The following is a 23482-nucleotide window of genomic DNA, read 5'->3' as shown; positions in this document are numbered from 1 at the left end:
AAGCCAGTGGTCAGACTTCCACCCTTCTAATGGGTGAGTCATACCTAATAAATGGCGTAAGGTTTGTAGAGTGTCGGAACAAATGGCAAATTTGTATTTTTCCTAACGATACAAACCTGTAGCTATTTATGCAAATTGTCCTGCCCGCACCTGTCCCCCCGTAAGTCCTGCCTGCAATCAAAAAGTGACTCTGATTCACTGGTATGTGAGTGAGAGGGGTAGCTGACAAACCCCACTAGCCCTCACTACCTCTGCTAACTACTAGTTTGTGTAGTTGCCACCTTGCTTAAAAGTCTTATTGGCTAGTTTTCCAGCTTCGCCGAAAAATAATCGCAAATAAATAGCTATAAGTTTGTATCGTTAGGAAAAATACAAATTACTTTCAAATTTGTCATGTTTTATTCTAATAAAGTGTTGCAAGTTCAACATGAATGAGTAGTGTTTAAGGCAATCATCAATAACAGTAATTTTCTCTGATTTAAGAATCGAGGTTGAATTTTAAGCTTATATAAATTGTGTGCATTTTAAATGCAGTATTTAAGGTTACTTAATATAATGCAGCTTTAATGTAAGACAAGATGTACTTCATCTTAGTAAGAAATAGTTGTTTGGTTATTTTGCTTACCATTCCAGAAGACAGAAATTATTTGAAATTTGTTCTGTGTACTGTATTATAATGAAGCCACAGTGTATTAGTGATTTAGAATAGATTTAAATGCTTTTTGTATATACATTTACCACTATCTTATACAGTTATTGGAATTTTTTTCAGCTTTGCCTTTCTATTCAACAATGAAATTTTGAGTGATGTCCACTTCTTAGTTGGTAAAGGAGATTCTAGGCAACGAATACCAGCTCACAAGTTTGTTTTGGCTGTTGGTAGTGCCGTCTTTGACGCGATGTTCAATGGACAGCTTAGCACTCGGCAAGAAGAAATAGAATTGCCTGATGTCGAGCCTCAGGCTTTTCTTGCACTACTGAGGTTTTTATATAGGTAAGGATTTCAAGTATAACTAAGTATTTTTATGTCTAGCCAATAGAAGTATGATTGTTACATTATCATCATCCCAATTAAACTTTGCTAATTGATGGAAAGACATGATCTATTTTTTCTGCTATTTTTAACCCATAAACTGTGCTGTGTACAGTATTACTTAGTAATTCAGTGAAGTAATGGATATTTTTATTACAGTGATTGATGCATTGCATTATGCTTTTGATTGACTATAATTTCCTTTTGGAAACAAAGATTTGTAATTTACCCCCTAACATGAGGTTTCTGTGCTTCAGAATGTTGTCTTGAATGATGGTTTGTAATTTTAATTCCAAAGTGATGAAGTGCAAATTGGGCCTGAAACTGTGATGACTGTGTTGTATACTGCCAAGAAATATGCTGTACCTGCTCTTGAACAAGCTTGCGTTGATTTTCTCAAGCGGAATCTTTCTTCAGATAATGCATTTATGCTTCTCACTCAGGTGAGTTGACCATAGTTATCTGCAGAGTTTTGTGCTTGGTTTTTAGATGTTATTTCCTCCTTTTTTGAAGACTGTGTTGTATGCCTTTTTGAGAAATGCAGTAAGTAAAAGCAAATTTATAACTATTGGATATTCAGTTTTAGCCCTCCACCGATACAAAATTAGATAAGATGTTTACTACGAATGTCAAAGTTAATTAAATTTTTTTCATTTACAATCCCATTATTTTACAAAATCCTATCATGTTTATTTGAGATATCCAGAAAACTCTACAAGAGAAGAATCCTCTTTATATCAATAAATCTCACCTGTTGTTTATAATGGTTTTGCTTTTGAAGCTACAGCTTGCCAACTTTAGATAATAAAGTTAAACAAATTCTCTTTCCTTGCCCTGTATTCCTTACCCCTAGTATGTTATTGGTTCTGCAGAACCTCTTGCTGAATGATATTGGCACCAATGTCAGGGATTTGGAACCGTCAATCTTCACAACCTTTGATCTCACCAGACATCTTCACATCACCTATCTTGAGATACAAGCAGCCTTCCTAGGGTTGTTAACATTCCAAGAACGTTTCAGGAAGTACTCATTAGTGTTCATGAGTAACAATACCACCATAGTGCCATATGTCAACAAGCAAGCTGGCACATTCTCATGCTTTTTTTTTTGCGAGGTGACAAGCGGATGCACATCTGGGCAGTGTTTTATGCTATGGAGTTGTCAGTAAGGTACATTACAGACAAGAGAGATGTACTAGCAGTTGCCAGTTACAGGTAGTAGGAGCAGAGTGGTCTTCAACCTCTGGTAGCAGAAAGACTTCTTGCCTTGTGGGGCTCACTGGGGATCAACCTGTTTATCACCTGGCTAAACAGGAAACGCCTCTTGTGCTGCTCTCCCGTTGCGGACCCATGTGATCATCTGGATGTGTATGCCTTTCCTCTGTTCAGCTTCATCCAGCCAGTAATCAACAGTCGATTATGCCAGGACTCAAGATGATCTGGTGGCCCCCAGATGGCCCCATGCCTAGTGGAATGCCGATCTGCTTGCTCTTCTGATTGAGGTCCCAAGAGAACTACCCTTGTGGATCACACTTCAATGTTAGCTGCCCCAGGAAAGGTACCACCAAGCCACTGAGTCCTTGGCTCTTCACGGTTGGAGATTATTCAGCATCTCTGAGTGAAAGGTTTTTTGCGAGATACTACAAATGAAATATCTAGATATCTGAGAAGGTCCTCCACAGCCATATACCAGGATAAGTGGGGCGTCTGCAACTGGTGTAGAATGAGTATTTACTTGGTATGAGTAACTTTAGCTTAGATCATGGATTGTCTCATCTTTTTTTGCCGAGAGAAACACTTCTCAGTCACAACTGTGAAAGGCTACCGCTCAGCCTTGAATATGGTCTTTCGACTGTCGGGTATAGACCTCTCAGCATCCTGGGAGTTGTCTATGCTTGTGAGGAGCTTTGACCAGTCTTGCCCACCCTGCCATTCCAGGTCCCTGGAGAGGGATATGAATTTAGTCCTAAAAGCTCTTACTTGTACCCCTTTCAAGCCTTTGAGGAGCTTGTCAGATAGAGATCTGACTCTCAAACTGTCTTTTTTTAAGCCATAGCATCGGCGAAGAGTTAGTGAGTTGCACGGTCTCTTTCATGTGGTGACCCACGCTGACAGGTGGAAGAGTTCTTTCAGTTTTCTGCTGGACTTTGTGGCCAAAACTCAGAGGCATGTGATCCCAGATTTGAGTCCTTTCCATCCCATCCCGTCCCTTTGGGAGGCGTAGGGTGTTGGTCGAGAGGAGATGCTGGTGTCTCATGAGGGATCTGTGGTGCTATCTGAATGGGACCCAAAACCTCAGACCTGAGTGTCAGAGACTTTTTGTTATCACTGGCAGGTCCAAGAAAGGTTTCAAGGAACCCTGTCTCATTCTGGCTTTATGAGACAATCTAGAAAGCGTACGCCTTGACTGACGAGAGAGTTCAGGCACCAACTAGGACCAGAGCTCACGAGGTTAGGAAAATCCTGTCCTTTACCCAAGTGTTGAGGGCCATTGTCTGGAAAAGGCAGACCACTTTCACGGCCTTTATTTGCTAGAGTACACTCACAAGTCCCTTGACACCAATGTGCTTGGAGCTGTGGTGGCTGCTCACGGGACAAAGATGTATTTCATCTATGATAACATCTAGATGTAAGTGTGGAATGAACATTAGCATAAGTGGCCCTTCTTCATTCTTCTGCCCCCCTCTCCAGGACAGAACAGTCGAAACGTTACATGCTGGTCAGACTGGATGCTGGTAAGTTTCACTTCAAAGCTCCATTCTTGAAGTCTATAGAAGTATATCTTGCATCCCCCTTAATGAAGGGGGTGGGGATGGATTTTATACTAGTTCATTAATCCTCATACTTGATATTTGTTTTCAACTGATATCCCTGTCTGGGGAAGGAAATCTCCAATTTGACCAGGTACATGTGCGCATGTATAGCCTGGGTCCTTTCAGACTTTCATCTATATGAGAGACAGATAGGGGTTACTGGTTTCATTGCTAGCCTTTAATACAAAATCACTGGTAGTACTTGTACCAAGGGTTTCCTTCACTAAATCTACAGATTTCTAGCACTTTTTTTTTGCAAATAAATGCCTCGCTAATTATATTACATTGTAACAGTTTCTTATTTATAAAAATAAGTAATAACTTCTCCACTTCCTCAAGTATCTGAGGCCTTTGCTTCATCATTAGCTCCCTTTATTATTTCATTATTCTTTAAGATAGTCGATATCGTCGACTTAGCCATAGAGTATTTCAGAGCAAGATCCGAAATACACATTCCATTTTTGTGCTTGGCAATGATTTCCTTTCTCAGTTCAATAGTTGTTTGCACTGTTTTCCTTTTTACTCGACCACTTTCACTCTTATTTTTCTTTAGACCCATGTTTAAGTGCTAATGAATTAAAATAGATATAAAAAGGATGCAAAACAAAGATATAGCACAGTGAAACACGAAAAATGAGGCAGAGTGTACAGAGTGTATGTTTGCGTTCATCCACAACAACGGCCAACGGGTAACTGATGGCATTCGGCTTGGCGGGCTTTGTCTTGCACTGGTCAAGTACCGAATATTTGTTCAAGAACAGGAGCATTTTTCACTTGAACTTTTTGGTTGAAAACCGATTTGTTTAAGTTTTGAGACGTTCGAATACCAAGGTTCTACTGTACTTAAACTGATCTACTTCCTCAAATAACTCTCTATTCAACATGACATTCAGTCTAGTACTACCCTCCCTTCTTGTGTACCTCATAACTTTACTCTTACCCACATTAACTCACAACTTTCTTCTCTCACACACTTCCATACTCTATCACTAATCTACACAGCTACTCAAAGTCTGCAACCAATACAGTATCATCCACAAACAAGTGATTCCCCTCCTACTCATGATCAATCACATCTATCAGTTTCAACCCTGGACCAAAAACTCAAGCATTCATCTCTTACAGCTACATCAGACAGATTAAACAACCTCTCTCAGCCCCGCTCATTCACTTCATTCCCTATCCTAACACACGCTTTACTGCCTATGTATAAACTCTTCACTGCTTGCATCAACCTTTCACCAATTCCATTAAACCTTATCACATTTCACATTGCATCCCTATCAACTCTATTTTAAGCTTTCTCCAGATGCATAAATGCAAAATATACCTCTACCTTTTTCTACATATTTCTTGCATATCTGTCTTAACTATAAAACTCTGATCCATACATCCCCTACCTACTCTAAAGCCACCCTGCACTTTTAGAATTGCATCCTCCTTTTTATTCTTAATCCTACTAATTAAAACTTTACAAACTAATACTCCCTAGAATTACAACACTTCATGCACATCTCCCTTACCTTGTATTGTGGATCAATACAAGCACACACCTAGTCCACTGGCATCATTAACAACATTAAGCATATGTTAAACAATCTCACCAACCATTCCAGCATAGTCACACCCCCTTCCTTTAACATCTCAGCCCTCACACCAATTCATACCAGGTGCTTATCCTGCTCTCATTTCACCTAGTTCTCTCTTCACTTCCTCTCTTGTAATCTCTTTCATTCTCACCTCCCATCACTGGCATCTTAAGAAATGCAACAGCAATTATATCTGCATCCCTTTCATTGTCATTCACCAACCTTCCAAAATATTCAGCCCACCCTTTTCTTGCCTCATCCCCTTTCAACAACCTTCCGTTTTCATCTTTCATTGTCTTTTCACTCCTCAATCCACCCTTCCCTTCTCTCTTCACTTTCCAAAACTTCTTATTCTCTTCATATGAACTACCCAATCTCTGGTCCCACCTCCAGTCAGCTGGCCTCTTTGCCTCAGCCGCCTTCTGTTTTACATCCATGTTTTTCTCTGTATATCTTTCATACACCTCTACATTGTTACTCTACAGCCATTCTTCAAGTGCTCTCTTTTTGTCTTCTTCCTTTATCTTTACTCCTTCATTCTACCACTCAATACCCTTCCTCACATTACCTCCAACAATCCTCTTACCACACAATTTTTTTTTACTAGCTTCCACTCCTCCTCTAGTTCACCAGTTTCTCTTGTGTGCACCAGTTTCTCTCCCTTTCACCCTGTTTTATGCCACTTCCAAAACCTTTCTTGATATTCATGGTTTACCTTTTTTTTTTTTTTTTCCAAACTCTTCTGCTACCTACCTTTTACATCCCTCCATTCTTTTTTGCCACTTTTTTGGTTCAACTAATTTTGTTTCAACCAAGAAATGATCAGACATACCAGTAGCTGTACCCCTAATTGCTTGCACATCTTTCAATCTTCCAAACATAATCCATCAATGATCTTTCTACTACTCTTCCATTTCCCGTTCTTACCTATGTATACTTATTTATATCTATCTTCTTGAAAAAACTATTACTTATTACCAGCTATATTCCAATCTCACATCATTTACTCTCTTATTGTACTACATCCATCCATATTCAGACATACCAAAACTAGAGCACAAGGAGCAGTTGCTTTTCTCCCAACTCCTCTTCTTTGATATCTCTCAGGAATAAGATAACAGGAGAGGGAAATCCCAGTCTTCTCATGAGAAATATAGGGGAAAGGAAGATAATTGGTTTACTTTTTATTTTGAAAAGCTGGAAGCTGCAGTTCCGAAAGGGAAAACATAACCTCCAGTTAATTATTTGAATAAATTTGATTGAAGTTGTTATTCATCTTTGACTATGCATCTGAGTACCTGAATGATGATGAAAACTGGTCCTTTTTTTACTCTGGACCATTTGTATGAAAGGGGGGGGGGGGGTTAAGATACTTGTTACATATAAACTATTGATTTTTCTTAGGAAAATTTATATTCTTATATCATAAACTATGATGGCCCATTTGGGCTTCAAGCTCAATTCTACATCCAGATTTCAAAGTATCCATAGTTGCAGAAAAATATTACACCATGTACAGTACTTGTAGTTTTCCATTTACAATTTTCATAATCACTCTAAAAAAGTATGTTGTTTCGCAAAATCATTTTACACAATTTTCTTTCATATTTGTATCAGTATTTTCTTTTCTTTCTTCAATGATAATGTTCATTACATTTTTTTTACCCATAAATGGACTCTTTGTCAAAACACAGAAGAGAGACTGTCAGATTTAGCAAAGAAAGTCTTTCCCACCTTTTGATTATTAGTTTTTCTAATTTAACCTGTTAGGAACTCAATTTATACACACATCTGGGCATTGATTTATTTAGTGCTACTAGTTTTGCATCTATGATTCATAATACGTAATTGTTCCTATGAGAAAAAAACCTTTGTTATTTAAAATTGGTATACTCTAGCGCACAAGCTAGTACAACTGATGAAGAATTATCCAGGATCTGGCAACCACTATGGCATGCCTTAGTTGCTTGTCTGGGGTCAGGCTGTGGCTAGAAGCGGGAAACCACTCTAACTGGCCGGGCTGATGATCAGACGTCCATCGTTGGCTGTTGAAGTATTTGTTGCTTTTGTATCAATTGTGTTCTCTCATCTTTCAGAATGAATGCAAAGAAAGTATTGTGTAATAAGGACTTGCCCTGGTGTGGAAGGAGTTCTGTAGTTGACTTTCATGTGTTAGTGTGGATGGTAATCCTCATCCTTTGTCTCTAACGTGCATGGGATATCAATGCTCCACAGAATCACCATATGCTGTTTTTAGGAAGTGGTTGTCCTTTCAACGGAAGAAATTTCAAGGATGCAAGAAGGAGAAATCTAAATAAGTTCATTCTCCTTCGACTGCTTTTGTGTTAAAATGAGATGAAGTCTAGATCTCCTCTGACTCCGGAAATTCCCATTTGAACCTTCATTGTTTGGTTTGCCACCAGGCCAACCGACAAAGGACTGTGACTATGTAGTCCTTCAAGTTTATCTTGAAAATGGGGATACTTTTGCCCTCCATTGTGAGGTAGGAGATCCTACGTTAGAGGTTGATCCCCTCACTACTTCTTTGTCTCCGGTTATTGAGCATGCTCCAACTGATGGTCACTGCGTGACGGCTGAGAAGTGCCATCAATTTCACCACCCTTTAGTGCTCTGGACTCTTATGACCAGCTCTTTATTTTTGACCTCACTTATCAAAGTAAGTTCTCAGGTTATATGCCTATGGGTTTGCCTCTAAAGTTTGTAGAGCATTCTCCAAAGCAATCTCCTCACGTTCACTTGAACGCAATACAAGAGCACATAGCAGAGCGCCAATTATTGCCTGGCCGTGCTCTATTGTTAACCTCGCCTTACGCCATAGTATCCTCGCCTTACGCCATAGTATCGCCTTTCTTGACATCTTACTCTTCTTTGCTTTGAGTAATGGAGTCTGGCCTTCCACTTACACCTCGAGGGCCACGACTTTGTGATGACCAAGGCATGTCGTCTAAGTCTTCTCTAATAGTATCGTTAAAAGTGGTCTGTCAGGGATATTTATCGAGTTCATTGTCGTGATTTCATTCCCAGAAATGTAGCGTGGCGAGCCATCATCAACAACAAAGAGTGCGAGTTAGTGAGGTGTGTCCACCTCCATACCATTCAGCGGAGTGCAAGACACATAAGCCATACAGCAAGTAATTGGTGCATCCACCATGCTAAAAGTCAGTGGTGCATCCGCCATACCACAGCTCAGGGGTGTGTCTGTCAATCCATAGTTTAGGGGAGTGCATTATGGTCCCTTACGGTGCACGCCTTCAATTTTCACTTCCTTGTTCTTTACAGTCTCATCCTGTAAGTGTATATTATGCAGTAGCTCACAAGGTAACTAGTTCTCTGCCACTTGTTATATTGGAGGATGGTTAGGTTTTACAGGTTAGGTGCAGGACTCCACATCCTAGATTGACTACTAAGAGAATTGGAAACATCTCGGTTCCTGCAATGGGAAATGTGATTTGAAAGAAGATGTCATGATCCTTTCTTTCCCTTCGTTTTGTGGGGTGATTCCCCAGGATCCTTCATCGAGAGGGGCAACACACATTAGCCCTTGTACTCCCCTGATTCCATCTGTGTCTGACGCGAGTCGTCTTGATCCTTTTGTCACGACTGTTTTTAGGAATGAGCATTTTAAATGGGAGTACCGTCTGTTCCCAATTGATCTTGGCCATACTTCAGAGGAGGAGGATGTTAAACCTCGACTTCTCTTGCTAAACGATACTTTGACCCTACCTCTGGTGGAGTTGTTCTGGGATAATTAGGTTTTGTCACAGTTCATTTCCCCTGTTCCTGCACCTGACATGGGGAGACAACGGAAAGACATTCTTGAACTGTGTACGAATTATCGTCCTGTTGTCAAGCAGGAGGATGCTGCTGCTCATCTGGCGGGTAAAACGGCTAGACTAGACCTTGCTGATTTTCCTTTTTCTGTTATAATTGAAGACCCTTCTGCTGCTGCCATGGAAGTGGATTTCTTGGATCATACTAGGTTAAATACTTTAGAAGTTCTGACAACAGAACTGGGGGAGGAGTCATCCTTTCTGGGGGCTCTTGGGGTTATCATAAGATTGAATAAACTTGGTGAAACCTCTCCAGCACTGTGTATAGGGAGTAAGACTTCCATTAACCGGTTCTTTCCTGAACCTTAGAGTTCCAGAAATAGATTGGAATTGCCCTGGTCCCGTCAGGCGGAGGATATCGTCGATAAGATCGAGCGACAGGTTTCTGCTCCGAAGGATTCCCTTAAGCTGGCAAGGTTGTTTAAGTTAATTCTACCAGTGCTCTCTAAAGAAAAAGTTTCATGTGACAGGGAGCACATCCTAATCTGTTGCCTCTGAATTTGGATATAGTGTTCTTGACTCCTTAGGTGTCAAGTGAGAAACTCAGGAGTTGGTAGTTTTGTTGGCAGCTGAAATACAATGAAACTGCCTCCATGTCAGCCTTGCAGGCATGCTTATGACTGTATCCCTGGTCGGGCACAGTCTCATACTATGTAGTGTCAAAGAACCTTTCAGACATGAAAGTCTGAAAGCAATGTGAAGAACTTGTGCAGTTGGGGTGAAGGCACTAGAGTTCTTGTATCATCAATGTGTTTTCCTCTGGGGTAACTTCATCCTCAAGAGAAGGGATGCAGTTGTTGATTAGTTTGTGTATCATATGGCTTCAAGAGATTCATTGGTGCTATGAATCACCCCAATGACAGTGTCTAAATTTGTTCCTGCCTGTGGACATTGCGGCAGCACAGTAGAGCCATTTTACGTTGTACTGAAGCTGTGTTAACAATGTACAATTACCTCGGAAAAGTAGTATGAACTACAATACTGTGATAGAAGCCTTGTGAAAGCAATGTACTGTAGTGCAGTACAATGGGTTACCTAATGTGTTAGTCAACCATGCCTGGGCAGTGGTCTGATTCAGGGTGTTATAACTTGACCCACCTTAGAGCACCAAGTATTTACGTATTATAGCTATACCATGAGTGTCTCTGTTACCTAACAACAGCAAATAAAGATGGCTGACTGTAGGTGATAAATATGAGAAGCAGCTTCTGCAGCGTCGACCTCTTCCTCAAGTTGACCATCCCCATTACCGAAAACAGGATTCGACTCATTCCTTTTGGCATCATGGACGTCTCAACTACCGAGGTCGAAGAAGGAGAGGTTTGTGATAGGAAAAGCAATCCCCTCATTCTGCCACTTATGGGGGGATGCTTGGCAAGTCAGTTGACGAGGTAGCAGTTCTACGGTATTGCGTCCCATTCGTGATATGATGCCTTCCTCTGACTTAGACTCTGATGAACCCATTGTTGTATTCGAAAGGATCTCCAAAAGGCCTTCTTCTAGGATGGTTTCTCAGGGCTTCTACAGCAACTCATTCCTAGTGGAAAAATTGATGGGAGTTTGGAGACCAGTCATAGACTTGTTTTGCTTGAACCTGTTTTCCACACACAGTTCAAGATAGAGGCAACCAGCACAGTCCGCAAGGAAATCTGACATAACGAATTCCTGTTATCTATATACCTAAAGGATGGGTACTTTCAGGTGCCCATTCATCCAAAGTCCAGAATGTACCTCCGATTTGTTCTTCAAGAGAAGAGATTCCAGTTTTGAGTTCTTCGCTTCAGTCTGTCTATGGCACCACAAGTTTCCACTCTGGTATTTTCATGACCATATGCCATGGGCATCAGACTCCTTCGCTGCTTGGATGACTCATGGTTACTGGCGAGATCAGAACCTCAACTTCTCTGCCTCGGAGATCTTCTCAAGTTTTGTCATGATCTCGGAATCAGGATCAATCTGGAGAAGTCAGTTCTCAAAGCCCAGCGTCGTTTACAGTATTTAAGCATGGACATAGATACTATACATTCAAACGCAAGTTTTTCAATATTAATCTTACCCGATGATCATGTAGCTGTCAACTCTGTTGCCCGACAGAAATCTACGGTCGGGATACGCCAGCGATCGCTATACAGGTGGGGGTGTACACAACAGCGCCATCTGTGAGTAGGTACTCAAGTACTTCTTGTCAACAAGAACTCAATTTTTCCTCTGTCGTGCCACCGGCAAGACCTACTAATACGCCGTCCCTAACTGGATTTGTTTTCACAACTTTTTGGTGAAGTACACTATTCCAGTTTTGAGCTTTCGCTATGCAGGGGTTTTATCTTCATTTCAAAACTTGAACTCGTTTTGGATAGATTTAATTATGGTGACGAAGAGAGTATGGACTCTCTTTCACTTTTAAATGGCCGACCCTTCCCTTAGACGGAAGTGTTGGTGTCGAAGAGAGTATAGACTCTCTTTCATTTTTAATGACCGACCCTTCCCTTAGACGGAAGTGTGTTTAGGTTTTTGGTAATTTTGCTTAACAAAGTTATAGATTTATTTTATATCTCTCCGCCATTTATAGGCCTCTTCGATTAACTTTCCATTTATTATAAACTTATAAAAATTAATTTTTATGTTTGTTTATATGCGACCTTTCCTAATAGTAGGCGGTCCTTACTTGGAACCGAAGTTAATTAACATTGAGCCCGTCATATCGTATTTCCTGTTAAGAATTTATGCTATTTTAATTTTAATGTTTTTGAAAGAATTTCTTTGATAGTCTCGTACTGTTTTCAAAGATGAACTAACGTTTAGTTTAGTCTCCGCAGTTGTTGACGTTCAGAACGTTCAACATGCGCTCTATCGTTACGATAGAGAGAGAGTATTTCACGGTTTCACGTTGCAGTAAGAGTAAACCGATTCTAGCGTTTCGTTCATTCTTTCTTAGCTTAAATGGTTTTAATTCTAATAAAGGAACTTTTTATTTGGGAAACCTTTCAGTTTTGTTCCTTTAACAAATAATATGTTTTAACGATATATAATTGGGCTCATCTCTCAGGTTCTAAGTCAAGAGAGAGAGAGAGAGAGATAGAGACGGAGGGAGAGAGAGGAGGATAAACGTTTCGTTCAAGCGGGTAACGTTGTTCTCGTTTTTTACTCTTCTCCCTAGTCGCTATAGGGGAAGAAGGTAAAACGTTTCTAGAGTTTTATTCTTGTTCCCAGGCTTTATGCGGTGAGAGATTTTAAACGTAGTTTATTTGATCTAGTGTTTAGTCTCTTTTCCAGCCACTGAATTCTTTATCTTTCATTATGTTTTTCTGTTACATTGTAAAACTGTTTTCGCAATTACTACCTTTTAATGAAGGATAGAATTGCGTGTTTCAGGTACAATCACTTAAAGTTTCGAGTTCAGTGAAATAAGTGCAAACAGAAAATCAAAAGTGATAAAGTGATATGCGCAAAGTGTTACAGTGTTGCGTTCGAGGGTTCGTTTGTTCGTGCCAGTTGTTCACCTTGTCCGATACCTCTTACAAGCTCCCAAGCCCAGGGGAGAAGTAATGTCGAAGGACTTATGGGTTCCACAGGTCTTGATATACGAACAGACGTTTCCCTCCGTGGTTTCGGGTGTATCTACACACGTTGCCGACGTGATCACCCCACCCACACAAAGACGAGAGAGCCCATTTATTCCTCGTCTGCGGAAGAGGTTTCTCGCAGAAACCATGGACCAAATCTTGCAGCTTTTAAGTGCAAGTCGGTCCCTTCCGCGCAAGTCCAACGGCCTAGGTGTAGCCACTGGGTCAGTTCGGACTCGCTCCAGTCATCCGACGACTGCACACCTCCCAAGAGAGGCGAGGGGGTACCGCAACAGGCAGTAACTCCGTCTGTTGCCGCACCAGCCGTTTTAGACCCTCAGTCACAACGGACAGTAGCTCCGTTTGTTGTTGTCTTTCATAGACCCTAGTGGTCCATGCTGCAGACTATGCAGTCTCAGCTTGCGGCATTCATGCAGGAGTATCATGCTGAGAAGGTTAACACTGCACCTGTTAACCTACAACCCGCCGAGGTTGTGCGCTCAGCAGATACTGCGGCTGCCTGCTCCCACACTCCACCTGTGAGAGCTCCACCACCGATGCGCAGTCCACCCTGCCAGACGCATGTTCTTGCTGCTCCATCCGTTGACATGCGTGAGCTTCCGCATCAGCAGTGGGAAGGTGCTGTAGAGCTGCCGGGTTCCAGCACTATGCGGCTTTCTCCGCAACCCATGCAGCATGCTCCGCATACCATACAGCATGCTCCGCATACCATACAGCATGCTCTGCAACCCACCGCAGTCCCTCCCACGCTCCAACACTCTGCTTTTGTTGTTGCCAGCTCCCACACTCCGACTGCGGAGAAGGTTGACGATGCACCCGTGGGCCTACACCTCCCACGGTTGTGCGCCCGGCATGGCTTCCTGCTCTCACACTCTTGTTGTGAGAGCTCCTCCACCCATGCACAGTCAACCCTGCCAGATGTATGATGATGACTCCCACACACAGAGCACTCCGTTGCCGTGCGTGAGCTACCACAAGCTGCCGTGTTTTGACACGATGTGTCAGCCTCCGCAACACACTGTGGTTACCGCCACTCGCCCGCAGCAAACTAGTCAGTCAGGAGTTGAGGCTTCCCCACACAACTTTGGTTGTTGCCATCTCACAGACTGTCAAACAGTTACATGACGTTGCCTTCTGGTCTGCTACTTATACACCAGTGCTGTATGTCCTCACGCTCCTGTTGTGGTTGACAGTTCAGTTTTTGACAGTTCACAGACTGTCAAGCAGTTTCATAACGTTGCCTTCTGGTCTGCTGCTTTTGCACTAGTGAAACCCTCACTGAGAGAACCTAGCTTTTCTCGGATATGGTTCCTGTAGATGAGAAAGTGCTGTTCTCCCTCCTTCTGATATTCCCTTGAGGACTCTGTCATTTGGAGAGGAGCCTTAAGCTGCTTAGCCTCCTATGGACTTTAATTTAAGCATACCATGCTTCCAGGGAGGGTAAATGGTTCCGCTTCAGTCGCTAACCCCGTCTGTTGCCACACCTGCTCCCATAGACCTTGGGCTTTGTTGCAAGACATGCAGTCCAAGCTTAGTCCTAGTTAGAGGATTTTTTACGGAGAAGAACCTTCTTGCCAACGACCTTCCTACCGGTTGGTTGTACGCCCTGTTGACGCTGAGGTATCCTACTCACGTCCGCCAGTTGAGATGGTTCCTCCACCGGTGCGACCCAGTGTGGGTTGCCAGTCGCACGTTGACGTTAGGCTACTCTCGGAGGTGGTTGTGGACGTTCAGTGTTTCACTGGGAAGACGTTCAACAACCAGCAGAGGTGACTTGTTGTGACGCAGTGCGGCAACCTCAGCAACCCGATAAGGGGTTGTCTGTACTACCCAGACAGTCTAGACAGTTTCGGGTTGTCGCTGTACTTCCTCGCATCCCCATGGTTGACAGTTCACAGACTGTGCAGCAGTACCATGATCTTGTGTCCGGCTCCGTCACGCATCCACCAGTGCGACCGGATTCAGCGAGTCAGACGTTGCCCACTCCGTTGCCGTTTCCTCATCAGTTTCGGATGAGGAACCCTCTGATGAGGACATGGCTGAACAAGAAGATCAATCCCCAGCCCTGCTATCCATCCAGAAGATGCTGAAGAAGGAATACGGCCCTGTCAGGCTGTGGATGAGTCTGGTTAGGACACTGTCATCCGTGGTTCAATTGGTGTCACTTGGAAGACTTCACCTCCGTCCTCTTCGGTTTCATCTAGCTCTTCACTGGAAAAGGACGAGACGCTAGAAGCGGTCTCGATCCCGGTTTCCGGAAGATAAGTCTGGTCTAACCTGAGGAAAGGACTTTATCAACCTTTTATAGGGTCTTCCCCTGACTGTTCAGACCCCCAACCACGTTCTCTTCTCAGACGCATCGGACGTAGGCTGGGGTGCGACCTTAGGCGGTAGGGAATGCTCGGGATTATGGAACTCGAGTCAAAGGACAATGCATTTTAACTGCAAGAAGCTTCTGGCAGTACGTCTGACCTGGAAAAGCTTCAGGTCTCTCCTTCAAGACAAAGTAATGGAGGTCAACACGGACAACTCCCTGCTTTGATGTTCATCTCCTAGCAAGGAGGGACCTACTCTCTGACATGGTGCGAGTTCGCTAGTGACCTCCTCTCCTGTTCAACAGGTCTAGACTTTTCACTAGTAACAAATTTCTTCCAAGGCAACTTGAATGTCTTAGCAGTTTGTCTCAGTAGGAAGGGACAATAATTCCAACATATTGGACCCTCCACAGAGATGTATGCAAGAGACTTTGGGTCACCTGGGGCCAGCCAACCATAGATCTCTTCGCAACCTCGATGTCCAAGAGGCTCTCAATACTTTGCTCACCTATCCCGGACCCAGCAGTGGTTCTTTTAGATGCCTTTCTACTAGATTAGTCTCATCTAGATCTATATGCATTCCCTCCGTTCTAGATTGTCAACAAGGTACTGCAGAAGTTCGCCTCTCACGATGGGACAAAGTTGACACTAGTTGCTTCCCTCTGGCCCGCGAGAGAATAACTTACCGAGGTACTTCGATGGCTAGTAGACGTTCCCAGAACTCTTCCCCTAAGGGTGGACCTGCTACGTCTGCCACGCGTAAGAAGGTACTCCAAGGCCTCCACGCTCTTCGTCTCACTGCCTTCAGAGTATCGAAAGACTCTCGAGAACTAGAGGTTTTTCGAAGGAGGCAACCAGAGCGATTGTTAGAGCAAGGAGAACATCCACCCTTAGAGTCTACCAATCGAAGTGGGAAATCTTCCTAAACTGGTGCAAGTCAGTATCCGTATCCTCGACCAGTACCTCTGTAACTCATATAGCTGACTTCCTCTTATATCTGAGGAAAGAGCGATCTCTTTCAGCTCCCACTTTCAAGGGTTACAGAAGCATGTTGGCATCAGTCTTCCGTCACAGAGGCTTAGATCTTTCCAACAATAAAGATCTACAGGACCTCCTTAAGTCTTTTGAGACCACGAAGGAGCGTCGTTTGGTTACACCTGGTTGGAATTTATACGTGGTTCTAAGATTCCTTATGTTAGACAGGTTCGAACCACTTCAATCAGCCTCCCTGAAAGATCTCACCTTTAAGACTCTTTTCCTGATATGCTTAACCACAGCTAAAAGAGTCAGTGAGATTCATGCCTTCAGCAAGAACATCGGATTTTTATCCGAAACGGCTACATGTTCTACATCTTGGTTTTCTAGCCAAACACGAGCTGCCTTCTCGGCCTTGACCAATATCGTTCGTTATTCCAAACTTATCGTATGGTTGGAAATGAACTAGAAAGAGTATTATGTCCTGTAAGAGCTCTTAAGTTCTATTTTAAAAACCTTTACGGGGCCCGTCTGAAGCTTTATGGTGTTCAGTTAAGAATTCATCTTTGCCTATGTCAGAGAATTCTTTATCCTATTATTTTCAGACTGTTAATACGAGAAGCTCATTCCCTTCTGAATGAGGAAGACCAAGCTTGGCTGAAGGTAAGGACACACGAAGTTAGAGCTGTCACAACTTCCGTGACCTTTTAATAAAATAGATCTCTGCAAAATATTTTCGACGCAACCTTTTGGAAAAGCTAATCAGTGTTCGCGTCTTTTATCTTAAGAATGTCCAGTCTCTTTACGAGAACTGCTACACTCTGGGACCATTCGTAGCAACGAGTGCAGTAGTGGTGGGGGCTCCACCACTACAATTCCCTAATTCCAGAACCTTTTTAATCTTTCTCTTGAAATATTTCTGGGTTGTCCGGAAGGCTAAGAAGCCTTCCGCATCCTGGTTGATTTGGCGGGTGGTCAAATTCTTTCTTGAGAAGCGCCTGGATTAGAGGTTCTGATGAGGTCCTTTAGTATGGGTTGCAGCCCTTCATACTTCAGCACCTAGGAGTCGCTCAGCATCCTAAGAGGATCGCTAGGCTCAGTAAGGAAGACGTACTTAAAAAGGCAGAGTAATGGTTCAAGTCGACTTCCTTACCAGGTACTTATTTATTTTATGTTTGTTATTTTGAATAACGGCTAAAATAAGATACGGGATACTTAGCTTCTTTGTTAACATGTATGCTGGTCTCCACCCACCACCCTGGGTGTGAATCAGCTACATGATCATCGGGTAAGATTAATATTGAAAAATGTTATTTTCATTAGTAAAATAAATTTTTGAATATACTTACCCGATGATCATGAATTTAAGGACCCGCCCTTCCTCCCCATAGAGAACCAGTGGACCGAGGAGAAAATTGAGTTCTTGTTGACAAGAAGTACTTGAGTACCTACTCACAGATGGCGCTGTTGTGTACACCCCCACCTGTATAGCGATCGCTGGCGTATCCCGACCGTAGATTTCTGTCGGGCAACAGAGTTGACAGCTACATGATCATCGGGTAAGTATATTCAAAAATTTATTTTACTAATGAAAATAACATATTTCCATCAAGAGATTGCAGCTGTGTTTCTCGAGTACAAAGTCCTAGCATTATGACACTAATAGAGGCTCTTGTGTCATCTCTCTCTAGAGAAGATAGTTCTATTTGGTTGGATGCAACTATGATCTGTCCAATGGGCCTTGAAATGTCAATTGTGTCAGAAGATGGACTACCCCTCCATTCTCGTCAGAGTCCCCTAGGATGTCGAGAAGTATCTCTACTGATGGATCCAGGACAAGAACCTGGAGGCCCAACCTCCAGGATTTCTCCTGTTTTCAGATGCGTCATGATGGGTGCGGAGCTTATCTGAGAAACCATTATATCTCAGGTCTGTGGCCATAGGAAGACATGTTATTTCATATCAGTTACCTAGAACTAAAAGCGGTGTATCTAGCGTTAGTCCACTTCACGGACACCCTAGAGGGCCATTCTGTAGTGTTGACGAGCAACACAACACGACCGTTGTGACTTACGTCGACAAGTATGGGGGTTCAGAGTCCCGCATTCTTTGCCAACTGGTTATCAAGATGTATCAGTGGGCATTGGTTTATGCAGTACACCTCACAGCTGGTTTCATTCCGATGAAGTGAAATGTGATAGCAGACAATCTGCATTGACTATTCAAGATTGTTTGCTTTGAATGGTCTTTGAATCCTGTACAGTAGTCACAAGGGAACTCCCGACTATGTGGGGTAACCCGATCATCAGTATGTTTACTAATCACCTCTATAACGTTTACAACACTTCTAACTGGTCCCTGACACATCAGCGGTGATGGAAGATGTGTTCCAGTATCCTTCGGAAAGCCTAAACATTTATGCCTTCCACCTGTTCAACCTTATACGATTAATCTTGAACAAAGTACTGTAATAATATCCATGGACCTTTGAGTAACGTTAGTCGCCCCGAAGTGGCCTCATGTGGAGGGGTATCCAGATCTTCTAAGTCTTCTTTTAGACATGCCAAGAGAGCTACGAAATTATCCAACACTTCTACGTCACTCACACATCAAGAGGTTCCACACCATAGTGTCTTGCCTGTCTCTTCACGGTTGGAGGTTATCCAGCATCTCCGAGAGATTTGATTTTCAAGACTGACTGCAAGGCAGGTATCCGGATACCTAAGTAAATCCTCCACAGCAGTCTACCAGGCAAAGCGGGCCCTCTTCTGTGATTGGTATAGTGGAAGGGGGATTGCTCCACTCAAAGCTACTATTCCCTTGTTTGTAGACTTTTTAGTTTGCCTACAGGAAGAGAAACTTCTCTCAGTCGTGGCAGTAAAAGTCTATTACTCAGCCTTGAGCCAGGTGTTTTGACTGAAGTGAATTGATCTCTCCTCATGGTGGGAATTATTGGCTTTGATAAGGGGATTCGAACAGGCTTGCTCACCTAGGGAAATCAAACCCCGAATTGGAGTGTGATTAAGGTTCTTCGGTCCCTTTAGTTGGCATCTTATGAACCCTTAATTAAAACCTCAGACAGGGATCTTACCCTTAAGATGGTTACCATGCTAGCCTTGCCAGCTGTTAAGACTTGCATTTTGTTTCACACACTAATAGGTGGAAACTCATTCTCCTATGTATTTGATTTTGTTGCAAAAACACAGAATCCATCCATTATTGACAACTGGTTTGACTTCTCCATATCGTCTCTAAGGGAGATAACTGATAATATGGATGATCTGTTACTCTGTCCTGTACAGGCAATTCTTCTTTACTTAAAATGTACATGTCATTGTTGCCCTAAAGTACAGAATATTTTTGTCAGTAATGGCAGGACAAAGAAGAAAGTAAATAAAAATACCATCTCTTTCTGGCTTTGGAAAACCATCTTGAGAACATACAAGAATCAGGGAGATCCATCTCTGCAATTCACTTCCTAAGCCAATGATGTTAGTATAATTGCTGCCTCTATGGCTATTCATAAAAACCATTCAGTAGCACAAGTTCTTGGAGCTTTTGTCTGGAAAAGACAAACCACCTCTACTAGCTGACTATTTAAAGGACTTCACTCATAGGTCTCTGGACACCTTTTCCATTGGACCTGTGGTAGCTGGCCAGCAATTGTTGTAGTGAACCTGCGCTGTACAGGACAGATAGCATAGTGTATAAGTTAACAGTTGCACCACATATTTTTTTAATGTGTGAGAGTAGAATGTCTAGCCTTCTTTTCATCTCTTCCATCGTCATTCTTAGGATTATTGTGTGCAACGTTACTGCTGGTCGGACACTTATACAGATAAGTTCACTAGGGACATGTAGTTTTTTATTATATTGTATAAGTGTTGTCTTCACATTCCTTTCAAGGGGGATCATGGTTAACCTGCAAATCCTTAATCATATTACAGTCTTTGCAGTCTCTGTTCTATTCACAGACGAGAGCATATCATCTAACATTATAACCTATTTGTGGGTTACAGGATCCTAGGTTGTCTGCCTGCCAGATGGGAAACGGGACTTCCTTCCACCTAAGGAAGACTCCCATTTTAAATGAAAAAGTTTTGTTTTTGTGTTGGAACAAATCACAAATTTGAAAAATTATTTGTATTTTCCCTGGTTATACTAACCCGATTCATTTAAGTTTTACTTCCCACTGCATCCATCCCCACAAGACCCAGCCCTGCTTCAAGCCACAGCCTATTGACCTGACATTAAAAAGTAAGACATGCCATATTGGTAGCTAGATCCCCAATAATTCTTTATCGGCTGTACAAGCTCGCGCTCAAGAGTATATACATTTTGAATGACCCAGGTTTGTATAGCTAGGAAAAATACAAATTTAGAAAATATGTGATTTTTGTTTTTTGGTTGAAACAGTATAACATTATCGCTCATTTTTCAGTGTTAATTTTCAACCTTTCTAATGAAACTATGAAAAGAGGAAATTCAATAGAAGATTGACTTAATTTTGAAATTTTAATATTCATCAAATGTTATCCCTTACTGTGTATAGTTTGGGATCATGGAATACCTTAAACTTGTCTGAATGATTTTTTGTGATCCTGTGCTATAAATTTGTAAAATTATGTTACTACAATACTGTGTTGCTAACTAACTGTTGTTGATAAAGTCAGTGCTTCTCTCCTTGCATGTCTCCTGTGTTTAATGATTATCCTGTTTGAGCATCTCACCTATCCAATTGATTTCCCTTTAGGCACGCTTGTTTGATGAACCACAGTTAGCCGCCCTTTGTTTGGAAACAATAGATAAAAATACTGCAGATTCTTTATCAGCAGAGGGCTTTACTGATATAGACAGCAACACTTTGTGCATGGTGCTGGAAAGAGATACACTTCGTATAAGAGAGGCTAAACTTTTTCAGGCAACAGTAAGGTGAGATTTGAATTTAATTAATTTATAAGTTGAAAATATGAAATATATTCAGTTATGCATATCTTTTACCTTAATTACAGTTTCAACAGGAGATAGTTGAAAGTCAAAGTGTTCCCAGTAAGTGATAAGGTTAAAGATTTATTTTATAGTTACATCTTGATGAAGTGGCTGTCAGATTGCCACATTATTTCAAGAGTGTATGTAACGAAAGGGAGGGTACTCATGTTAATTAATTTCTTTGATATAGAATTATTCTTTGAATAGGCTATTTATATCCCAATCTGAGTGGGGATACTGTAATGAGGGGAAAGGGTTTGTGCATCACCATAATCAGAAAAGCTGTACTAGCCATGGCCACCCATACTAGGTTGATTTCTTGTGAGCGATCAGACCAAAATCTCCCACCATCACCAATTTGTAGTGGCCAGCTGAGTGATGAAAACTGCCCAAAACCTAGACATGATTGAAACAGCCCAAGGTGGCGGCTAGTTACATCCCATGGGCTGTTCTCTGGACTAGAACAGCCCACGTTTGGAAACTGAACCTTGCAACATACTATGTCAGAACCCTGTCTAGGGAAGAAGATCTTGCTGTGTTACAAGAAGAGCTGAAATAAATGAATTGGGATATGATAAAATTCAGTGAAATTAGAAAAACTGGGGAATTGGAAGAGCACCATATATTTTGCTTCAGAGGACATGAACAAATAAAATGGGCTGGGTTTTCATTTTAATGAAAATCTTACAGGTAACATAGATGAATTTTGTAGTATTAGTGATGGAATTGCAGGGCTAATTATCAAACTGAATAAGTATAAACTGAAGATCATTCAAACCTATGCACTAACAACATCCCATACAGAGGAAGAAATAGGAATTTTTTATGAAGATCTGGAGATACCTGTGAAAAAACATAAGACTAGATTTATATTTGTTTTGGGTGATTTCAATGCTAAAGTAGGTCAAAAGAAGAGAGGAGAATCAGCAGTATGGAAATTTGGATTAGGCACAAGGAATGACAGAGGAGACGTGCCTGTAGAATTTGCTAAAAGAAACAATCTTAAAATCTTGAACACCTTCTTTTATAAGAAGATAGAAAATGGACATGGAGAAGCCCAAATGGATGAATAAAATAGATTTTATTTTCAGTAAAAAAGTTAATTTAGTTAGAGATATGTGTTATAAAAGATAAAGTCAAGCATCCATAGAATGGTGAGAAGCAAAAGCAGAAGAGAAAAATCTGATGAGTTTAGTTTAACAATACAAAACAGGTACTCCCAGCTATATGATGAAATGGGAGTAAGTTAAGTAGAAATGAAGAGTAATTTAAAGGAATTTGTATTGACATCAGCACAAGAGATAGGTGGAAAAGTTCCTGATCAAGATCAAGGGAAACTTTCAGAAAAGACCGAAAATTTACCAAAGAAAAGAATTGAAATGAGGGTAAAATCCATGACTGATAAAATAGAATGATCAGAACAATCCAAAACAATAAACAAACTAAATATCCAAAACCAAAATTGTGGACACATTAAAGAAAGGAAGAAAATCAAATTGATGAAAGAAAAACTTGGAACAGGGTGCTAAAAGATGTTTGGTTTAAAGTTTGAAATGGAAATATTAAAAATAGAAGTGGAGTGATAAAACTAGTGGGTGACTTCTATACAATGCTAGCAACCTATTATGATGCAACCAAACATTTTTTTCTTTTTTGATTATCTGGTTGTAGAAAATGGAAGTAGGAGTAGCCATTTAAATGACTCAGAAGTTTGTATCTGCGTAGGAATGAAATAAGATAATGTTCAATGAAAATGCAGAGAGAAAAAAAATAAGGGTTATGGATGAATGTCTAGAAATTGTTAATTAATATACATACTTAGGACAGACACTAAGTGTTTCCCCAGGATATGGACTGAAATTAATAGAAGTATAAGCAAAGGATGGAGAGCTTTTGATAAGCAAAATGAGAATATGAAAAGTAATGTGCTACTTTCTCTAAAAAGAAAAGTACCTAATTTGATGGTCCTACCAGTATTAACTTATGCATCAGAAACTTGAAGCCTTACTAAAGCCTTGAGACATAAGCTAGTAATCTCAAAGAGCTATGGAAAGAATAATAATGGGATTATCACTGAGAAACAGTTAAAGGGCAACATGGATATGAGAGCAAACTAAAGTAGAGAATATTCTAACGTGAAAGAAAAGAAATGTACGTAAGGAGGACATGTAATGAGAATGACAGATAATAGATGGACACTAAGAATAACAGAATGAGTCCCTAGAGATTGCAAAAGATGCAGGAAATGAAGAGAAGATGATGAATTGACTAATTAAGAAAGTTTGCTGGTATAAACTGTCATAGAAAAACTGTAAACAGACACACGTAGAAAG

General features: G+C 41.4%; 1 protein-coding gene across 1 annotated transcript in view; it reads left to right on the top strand.

Moving 5' to 3' along the window:
- The window catches only part of LOC137656205 (BTB/POZ domain-containing protein 1-like), a 406727-nt gene that overhangs the window by 38173 nt on the left and 345072 nt on the right, over positions 1–23482 (top strand). Inside the window, exons 4-6 of the mRNA XM_068390378.1 lie at positions 773–994; positions 1332–1476; positions 20914–21092. Coding sequence (XP_068246479.1) covers positions 773–994; positions 1332–1476; positions 20914–21092 — 546 coding nt within the window. The remainder of the gene's footprint in view (positions 1–772; positions 995–1331; positions 1477–20913; positions 21093–23482) is intronic.

The sequence above is a fragment of the Palaemon carinicauda genome, chromosome 1, assembly GCF_036898095.1.
Source record: "Palaemon carinicauda isolate YSFRI2023 chromosome 1, ASM3689809v2, whole genome shotgun sequence".
Taxonomy (NCBI): Eukaryota; Metazoa; Arthropoda; class Malacostraca; order Decapoda; family Palaemonidae; genus Palaemon; species Palaemon carinicauda.
This window is presented reverse-complemented; position numbering and strand designations above follow the sequence as displayed.